This window comes from Chelmon rostratus, chromosome 9, assembly GCF_017976325.1.
Source record: "Chelmon rostratus isolate fCheRos1 chromosome 9, fCheRos1.pri, whole genome shotgun sequence".
NCBI lineage: Eukaryota > Metazoa > Chordata > Actinopteri > Chaetodontiformes > Chaetodontidae > Chelmon > Chelmon rostratus.
In genome coordinates, this window is record NC_055666.1 from 13572874 (window position 1) to 13581895 (window position 9022).

The 9022-nt window shown below is 42.6% G+C and overlaps 1 protein-coding gene across 1 annotated transcript; it reads left to right on the forward strand.

Annotated features, from left to right (window-relative positions):
- Positions 1-105: 105 nt before the first annotated feature.
- tcirg1b (T cell immune regulator 1, ATPase H+ transporting V0 subunit a3b) lies at positions 106-8736 on the forward strand. Its single transcript, XM_041943485.1, has 21 exons — positions 106-240; positions 1546-1668; positions 2031-2109; positions 2207-2355; positions 2472-2567; positions 2659-2720; positions 2802-2928; positions 3079-3161; positions 3265-3358; positions 3446-3658; positions 3780-3930; positions 4023-4162; positions 4602-4759; positions 4846-4936; positions 5041-5159; positions 5284-5497; positions 6697-6807; positions 6920-7006; positions 7094-7214; positions 7358-7529; positions 7870-8736. The coding sequence occupies exons 2-21, from the start codon at positions 1552-1554 to the stop codon at positions 7961-7963; spliced, it is 2478 nt and encodes an 825-aa protein (XP_041799419.1). The 5' UTR covers positions 106-240; positions 1546-1551; the 3' UTR covers positions 7964-8736.
- The last annotated feature ends 286 nt before the right edge of the window (positions 8737-9022 follow it).

Sequence of the window (9022 nt, forward strand, 5' to 3'; positions counted from 1 at the left end):
TTACCGCCATTTAAGTCACGGAAAATCTCGACCTCTCGTGGTAAAGCGAGACGAACGTCAACTGTCACGTGGGGGCTGCAGTAACGTGACTTACACAAACGGGAAGTGGAGCCGAAAGCGAGAAGTCACAAACAGGTCTGTTTTGTCCCGGTTAACGGTCACCGCTCTGTCTCCCGGTACGGTGTTGGACAGCCTGAAATACAGCAGTGAGGTTTCCGGCGGATTTTAGCCGGTAGACAGGTGAGATATCTCGTATTTAGCTTCATTTTGCGCTCATTTGAGTCAGTTTCTGTTCTTCGTGTGTGGACTTCTATTGTCAGGACAAATCAAACCCTGTCTAGTTTTCCTCATCAGTCAAGACAATACCTTTTTTGATGCTGGAACACTGCAGCTTTTGTTTGATTGCTAACTAATTTTAATAATTTTACAAAGTTTTTTTTTTTTTTTAAGTTATTTGCCTGCTAGTTGCCATGGCATGTGACACTGATGACGAAACTTTGCCCTATTTCTGATGGTTATGGCGAAAAAGTGTAGACCTATAGACACATATATACATATGTATACTTTTAGTGATCTGGTAGTTGCCATGAGTCATGTTCCCTTTTTATTGAGGTAACACCCAGGCTTCATAGGTTTTTTAACTCAACACACTTTGTTGTCAGTCCAGACAAGAGACGAGTGTCACTGTGGTAAGTGCCTCTCAGTTGTGTGTTTGGCAGTCTGAATAAGTGACCTCTTGTTTCTGTGTGCTCCCTGTAGCTCTCACCTGTGCTCAATTCCACCCTGACGGTCTCATTTTTGGCACTGGGACGGCTCACTAGGTCCACCTAGCAAAGGCTAATTCAGCTAAAATACCTTAATGACTGTTATAATGTTCTAATGTTTCTGTTGGAAAAGTGTTAAATCACCTTCATGGTCATTTAGGAGGCTGTAGCTTTTGGTGCTGCTGTGGTGTTTTCTCCACCCCATTTATATCAATCAGGCTAGTCTACATGTAGCGCAGTACAACTCAATGCACCACAAACTACAGCCTCCAAAATGACCACAGAATTAAATGAGCACCTCTCCAAAACAGTCTCAACAAAAACTGAACTTTCTAAACTCTTACTGCAGGGCTTTTTTGCTTGGTGGGTGCAGTAAAGTGGCAACTGACTGTGTATTTGTATATATTGCAGTGGGTTTTTTTTGTTGCGTATTACAGAGTGATTTAACTCACAAATGAAACGAATGTGAGTTTTTAATGTTAGTGGAAACACGCCTGTGCAACAATGGAAATCCCACCTGACTGTCACAGTCAGGAGGACGTGATGCTTCCTTTTTCTTCAGTTTCCACTCATATGCTTCTGCATTGTCACCAAGAGGCTTTTATTGTCCTAACTGAAAACAGATGCCCTCTGTGAACTTTTTTTTTTTCACTGTTTGCTGCTTCTCTCCTCTCCACTCAATAAAATTGCTCACTCCGCCGTACACTGCAGTACTTTAGCTATGCTGTCACTTTTTTTTCTTTTCTTATTAACTTGGCCTTGTTTCCTTGGTGTCGTGCAGGCAACGATGGGCTCCATGTTTCGCAGTGAGGAGGTGTGCCTGGTGCAGCTTTTCCTTCAGTCCGGCTCGGCCTACAACTGTGTCAGTGAGCTGGGGGAGCTGGGCCTGGTTGAGTTCCGAGATGTGAGTAACATGATATTGTTTTGAAAAGGCTCAAATCCAACATTCATCTACTGTTTGGGCCAGGATGCTTGTCCATGTGCAAATACTTTCCCACATTTATGCCTAAAAATCTTCACCTGCAAATAGTGGATTGATTTTAACCATATTGAAATTGAACTGAATGTGGTTATTTTGCGTTTGGTTCCAGTAGATACATTATGAATTAATTTTTGCTATGTCTGAATCTGAGTTTAGATGAGTTGGTGGTGGTTGCTTTGAGTCACTGTGAGAGACAGCAACATTTTCCTTATCTCTCATTGTGATCTGATGAACATGAGTAACCCCGTTGCCCCGTTCCTCTCCCCTCTGCTCTCACGGTTTAGTTAAATCCAAATGTGAACGCCTTTCAGAGGAAGTTTGTTGGCGAGGTCAGACGATGTGAGGAACTTGAGAAAACTTTTAGTAAGTACTGACTCAATCTTCCCCACCTCTATATTCATCCATGTTCTTTATTTAGTTGTGTTTTTGCTCGCTCTGACCTTCTTTATCTGCCTTTTAGCCTTCCTGGAACAGGAGATCAATCGCTCCCTGTCTCCACCCTTGCAGGGTCCCCTCCCTCCACCATGCCCTACACCTTTGGCCCCTCAGCCCCGCGAACTCATCACCATAGAGGAGGAGTGCGAGAGGCTGGCCAGAGAGCTCAAAGAGGTGGGCACTTAAAACAAGGCTGAGAATCAAAGAAGAGCCTCTGTTGTCTTGTTACTATACTTTAAAAAGAGGTTGGACTTGTCTTGACAGATCTGTATTTGCGTGTGTCTCACCAGGTGTCCAGGAATAGAGACAGCCTCCGGGCTCAGCTGACCCAGCTCTGTCAGTACCGAGGTGTCCTGACCAGGACACACTCTCTCACAGCCTCACAGGTGGTTTTTCTTGTGCTGTAGTGAGCAAACTAATAACTGCAAACCAATACTACACAAAAAAATGACCCCTTGTTATGCCTTCTTCTCACAGGCACCGCCACCTGTACTGGAAAGTCAAGGCCTGTTTGATAACCGCCAAGATGTCCACCTCAGGTAGATCTCATTTGCATTTTTTATGTTTCATGTTGGTATCTACATTTAACACATTTCCCACTGCATCTCCTCCTCTCTCAGTTTTGTGGCAGGAGTGGTCCACCCTTGGAAGGTCCCCTCATTTGAACGGTTGTTATGGCGGGCATGTCGCGGTTATATTATCGTGGATTTCAGAGAAATGGAGGATCGGCTTGAGCATCCGGACACGGTGGGAACTGGGAGCCTGGGAGGGGGGAATAATGGTTGAGGGATAGATGTGAAAGTTATTTTGTTACACGGATAAACTCTAATCATTTGTCACGTTTCATGAGTTTTCTGGCTATTTTATCACAGCTATTTGCCGTTTCTTCATTTGCAGGGGGAGATGGTGCAATGGACAGTGTTCCTCATTTCCTTCTGGGGAGATCAGATTGGGCAGAAAGTGAAGAAGATTTGTGATTGGTGGGTAAACCTGTGCACCAGTTGGACTTTATTTTTCATATATTTCCACACTGCAGTGTCTGTTGAGGCTGTTGAATATCTCTGGATTTTCCCCTCCTCACAGCTTCCGCACACAAACATTTGCATACCCTGAGAGCACAGCTGAGAGAGAGGAGATTCTCCAGGGACTACAAGGCAGAATTGAAGATATCAAATCAGTAAGTGTAGTTCATGTTATTAAAGCGCAGAAGCACTTCTGAAACATGTTGCTTATATGCACCCGCTCTCCCTCGCCTCCACTTCAGGTGTTGTCGCAGACCGAGGCCTTTCTGCAGCAGCTGCTGATGCGGGCGGTGGCGGTGCTGCCCCAGTGGAAGGTGCGGGTGCAGAAGTGTAAGGCGGTCCAGATGGTGCTGAATCTCTGCAGCCCTTCCGTCACTGACAAATGCCTGATCGCTGAGGCCTGGTGTCCCACTGCCAAGCTGCCTGAGCTGCAAAGCGCTCTGAGAGAGGGAGGGGTAAGACGACGGGGAGCAGCAGAAACAGAGCTGTAGATGGGGAGACGTGGCATTAAATAAGCAAACTGCCTCATTTCTCACTCACCCTTCATTTTTGTCCAAACTTTTTCTCCATCCACAGAGGAAGAGCGGCAGTGGGGTGGACTCGTTCTACAACCGCCTGCCCTCCTCCACCTCTCCACCCACCCTGTTTCCACTCAACTCCTTCACAGCTGGTTTTCAAAACATTGTTGATGCCTACGGAGTGGCCAGCTACCGTGAGGTCAATCCAGGTACGTCGGCACACCACTGAAAAGAGTCTCTTCAGCCAGAGGCCAGAGAATGCTCAGGCTCTCATGCATTTATTCTCTCAATGCCTCTGCAGCGGTGTACACCATAATTACATTCCCCTTCCTGTTTGCTGTGATGTTTGGGGATGTGGGTCATGGTATACTGATGACTCTGGCGGCCCTCTGGATGGTCCTTGAGGAGAAGGACCCCAAACTGAAGAACAACAACAATGAGGTAATTCAGTGGACGTTTGCTTATATTGCATGTGTGTGCACATGCACACACACACACACACACACACACAAGTTGGACAGGGTTGGATTTGATAGCTTTTTATTGAATCTGTTTCAAATCGCTTAGCTAATCCGTATAGACTTTGTTGTAAAAGTAAAAGAACTTGTTATAATTTGTTTTAGTTTTGGTTTGTAGGTATTGTCATTCACTCTCATCCAAATGATGTTTCACAGAGATCAGGGAAACTACATGGATGAGAAACAAACATTGCCCGACAGGGAGATGTATAAGATCAGACTTTTTTTTATGTTGTCTATGTATTTTCTTTAAGAGTGAAAAAACATAATGTCTGCCAATCAGATGTGAAACTGCAAGAACTGAAGCATGCTTTTGACCTTGCATATTAAATGCTGAAATGAAATCCTTATGTGTGTTTCAGATCTGGAGGATGATGTTTGGAGGGAGGTATCTGATTCTGCTGATGGGACTGTTCTCTATCTACACGGGGGCCATTTACAACGAGTGCTTCAGCAGAGGCCTCACTACTTTCAGCTCAGGGTGGCACGTGGGCCCAATGTTTGAGAAGAACATATGGAAGTGAGGACACTTTCTACCTTCAAGCTTCAATCTCCTCACACCTTCTTTCTTGTCCAGCTTATCTGTTTGTATTTAATTTCTTCCAGTTCATCAGTCCTGGCAGAGAACCAGTACTTGTCCATGAATCCTGTGGTGTCTGGTGTTTTCACCAGCCCCTATCCATTCGGCATTGACCCGGTGCGGCCATCACACTTAAACCTTTAGTCGCGGTCCATTTTCTTTAATGCTTTCATCCTATTTGTCACTGCAACCGTCTTTGTTCTTTGTTGTGTCCCTCTCAGATCTGGGGGCTGTCCAACAACAAACTAACTTTTCTCAACTCGTACAAGATGAAGATGTCAGTCGTCATCGGTGTCATTCACATGACTTTTGGAGTCTGCTTGTCATTCTTCAACTACTGGTAAGTAATCACGGTTTGCTTTTTACTCCTCATTCTTGTTTCATTTCACATTTATTCTGACCTGCCTTTTCATATATCTGTGTCCCTGTCCTTGCCTTCCCTTGTCGTCGTTTGTTTTCTCCAGGCACTTTGGCCAGATAAGCAGTGTGTTCTTTGTGCTGATCCCTGAGCTGATCTTCATGGTGTGTCTGTTTGGCTACCTGGTGTTCATGGTGGTCTTCAAATGGATCGCCTACACTCCTGCCCAGTCCAGAAGTGCTCCCAGTATTCTTATCCACTTCATAGACATGTTCCTCTTCACAGACAACCCTGAAAACCCACCACTCTATACGGGACAGGTGTGTGTGGTTTGTTCATTTCCCTGAAAGGAACATGTCAGTGTTTTAAGTCATGTTCTACCGTTTGTTCATACTTTACTTAACCTCCAGCCACTTTTAAGCCAGCCATTGTTTTTGTATTGAAGAACGCATTTCCCTACATACTGGTTTTATTTCGTTTTGTTAGTACGGTATAAAAAAAACCCTTGAAGATGCACGAAACCTGCTTGAGACATGAAACCCATCATGGGTCATTTTTAAACTGTATAGATAATAATCTAGAATGTAAGTAAGTGGATTTTATGTCAAGGTTATTTCATTATTTGTGGGTTTTGTTTTTTTTTTAATCATCCAAAATTGGTACATTGAATCATCTGAGACAACTGTCAGCTCGTCATCATCAGTATTTATGCCTAACATTACCATATTTAACTTTATTTCCCCCAGTGTTCGCTTGTGTCCTATGGGTTTTAGGATAGCTTGTGAGTGCAGTGCTGTTTGAACGGAATCGGAGACACTCTGATGAGGAATATGAAAATATTTTATTAAATCATGGATAAACTAATGCATTTCGACTCAGAGTTTCATCAGTGTGTACCTGGATGAAGACCCTGATGATTTAAGAAAGGATTTTATAGTCATAATCAGGATGTCTCAGATTCCTTTTTTCCTGCCAACCAATACCATAGACTTCCATTATAAATAAGATTTTACTCAACTACTGGCACTGTCCCTGAAGAGCAACTGTTTTTTTTTTTTTAAATTCAGTAACACCAACACTTGTCCTTGATCCAGTGCAGCACTCTCAATTTTTTCTACAGCAGCAGAAGACCTCTTAAAACGATCAGTGCTTCAGCTACATTAACAAGTAGCAATGTCACTGCTGCTCATTTTTTTAAAATAGCAATGCTGTAATTTGATAAAACGACAATGAAATGTTCACTGTGAGTAATATCAATGCTGAGTGAGGTTCAAGTCTCTGCAAGCTCATTTTCATTCTAGTAAGAACTGAAACCAGTCAACATCTGGAAGGTAGAAGCAAAAAGCATTTAAACCCCCCAACCATGGCATGCTTTGGAAAATGGTTTGCAGAAATTGAAGCACAGGCTATTTGTAGTCAGTGGACAACAACTTGCAAAAATCCATCACTATCTTCAAAATTGCTTGCTAAATCGACCATGTGCTGCTTAACAGCTTGTCCTGTAACTCTTCACCTGTAGCTTGTGGTACAGAAGGTCTTGGTGGTGCTGGCCCTGTGCTCCGTCCCAGTCCTCCTGCTAGGGAAGCCCACGTGTGAATACATCACGTTCAAGAAAAGACGACGTCAACTGGTGAGTCAGCTTGTTACTGAACTTTTTAAGCCTTTTTCAAGAGTTGGATGTATTTATATTTCTATTATTATAATATTTATATTAACAGATTTCTGGTTTTCTTTGACATCAGGAGGAAGACAGACGTCCACTGGTGGCTGACGACGGCTCCATCAACTCCCGTCAGGGGGAGGTGGAGGGAGGAGTTGCTGAAGTGGAGGTAAGAAAGCAGTCTGTGCAGCTCAATTCACGAATCAGATGAAATTCAGATTCTGGTCTCTAAGTGTTTAAACTGTGCTGCCTGCAGGAGTTCGATGCTGCAGACGTGTTCATGCATCAGGCCATCCATACCATAGAGTACTGCCTGGGCTGCATCTCCAACACCGCCTCTTACCTCCGACTCTGGGCTCTCAGCTTGGCTCACGCACGTTAGTGAAACACATCCTGACACACACAAACTCAATATGCACAATCACGCTCCCATGATTCAGACACACACATCCAGTCACATGATATATTTTTTCCAGGCACTGGTGGTATGTTTGATAGTGAGTTATTTGTGTCTCTGCAGAGCTGTCAGAGGTGTTATGGGTGATGGTGATGCGTATTGCCCTGAAGTGGCAGGGCTATGTGGGCGCTGTAATCCTCTTTGTGGTTTTTGCCTTCTTTGCCATGTTGACCGTCTCCATCCTGCTGGTTATGGAGGGACTCTCAGCTTTCCTGCACGCGCTCCGTCTGCACTGGTGAGGATGGGAGGGAGGAGAGGGGAAGTAGGAAACGTGTTATAAAAATACATGATTGCTTAATTAAGACATTTTTTAAGGGTTTAAGCAATTTGTCTTGCTTTCCTTTGAACGCCTATTGCCACATCTCACAAAGCAGTCTTGGGATTCAGGGTTTTTCAGATGATTTGTTCATCCATCCAGTTTCCTCAGATAAGTCTTTTCATGTTGGTGTACACGTGGCACTCCACAGAATAAACTGGACAGGACTGTTGTTAATGAGGCGTAGAGATAAGGATCATACAGTGTATTGTAGTTTGTATTGGCTGTTGCATGCTGACGTGTCTTCTCTCTCTTCCAGGGTGGAGTTTCAGAACAAGTTTTACAGTGGATCAGGCTACAAGCTGAGCCCTTTCTCTTTCTCATCTCTGATCCATGCATCCGCTGCTATATGATCCGCCAAACGATTACTTAGGATTGACAAACGGTTGTGTTAACTTATGTATGTTATTGAGCACTTGGACTACAACTACACACTTCAGAATGACTCAACAATGGTATTCTATTGCCTATCTGCTATGAAATGGTTTAATTCACTACACATGATCATGATGATAAAGACTGTTATTTTTGCATCAGGAGAATGAGAATGAGTCCACATACAATTAATTATGATTGCATTATGAAATGACAAAATATGCTTTTGTACCCCTTGCTAATTTTTTTCCCCACTATCAGTGTTATCTACTGCTTTTTAATTAATCCTTCAGAATCGAAAAAATAGTACTACTTTTCATTGTATAAACATATATCATAGATATAAATTATGAAAAGGGAAAGCACATCAATTAATGAGTCCTTCTGCGGTTTAAGGGAATGTACAATGGTTCTATTGGTGTATTGTGCTTTAATTAGCAAGTTCTGTAGGAGTCTTTAAATGAAAGCAGGGAATTGTCTGAATGATCTTCATGAGCCAAAGATACGGTTCCTTCATTGTCATGTCTTCCAAGCACAACAGACAACAGGTATTTATTTGTAGTAAATGTTTTTTCACGTGCCTTACTCGGACTGAGTGCTTGTTAATCCACTGAGTCTTTTGGACAGATCATAACAGACATCATGCCACTAGTTTGAACAAAATGAACATTTATCTCTTTTTTTTTCTGACAGTTTGCACTGTAAAATGGATCAAATTTGAACTGAAATTAAATATGATTTTCTTGTGTAACCTTATTGTGTGCAGTCACTAAACAGGATAGCTTACCTTTTGCATAGTCACATCATTTATTGTCTATGTGCTTTAATGTATGACTGATTTATGAAGTTACCAGTGATGGAAAACGTATTCATATCCTTTACTTGAACATAATGACTAATACAACAATGTTTAAGAAAAAAAACAAAAAACAAAGCCTGACACAGTTAAGAGGTCTAGCATTTAAAATCTTAATTAAGTAAAGGTAATTAAGTATTGCAAGCTAAATATGTTGTATATCAAATATAATATACCTATT

What these genes read in the sequence shown, in the direction of transcription:
- tcirg1b (XM_041943485.1), top strand. Translation starts at nt 1,552, where the DNA reads ATGGGCTCCATGTTTCGCAGTGAGGAGGTGTGCCTGGTGCAGCTTTTC. An exon ending in AGAAAAGACGACGTCAACTG is followed by an intron (nt 6,808 to 6,919) that starts GTGAGTCAGCTT and finishes CTTTGACATCAG; the next exon opens with GAGGAAGACAGACGTCCACT. An exon ending in TCTCAGCTTGGCTCACGCAC is followed by an intron (nt 7,215 to 7,357) that starts GTTAGTGAAACA and finishes GTGTCTCTGCAG; the next exon opens with AGCTGTCAGAGGTGTTATGG.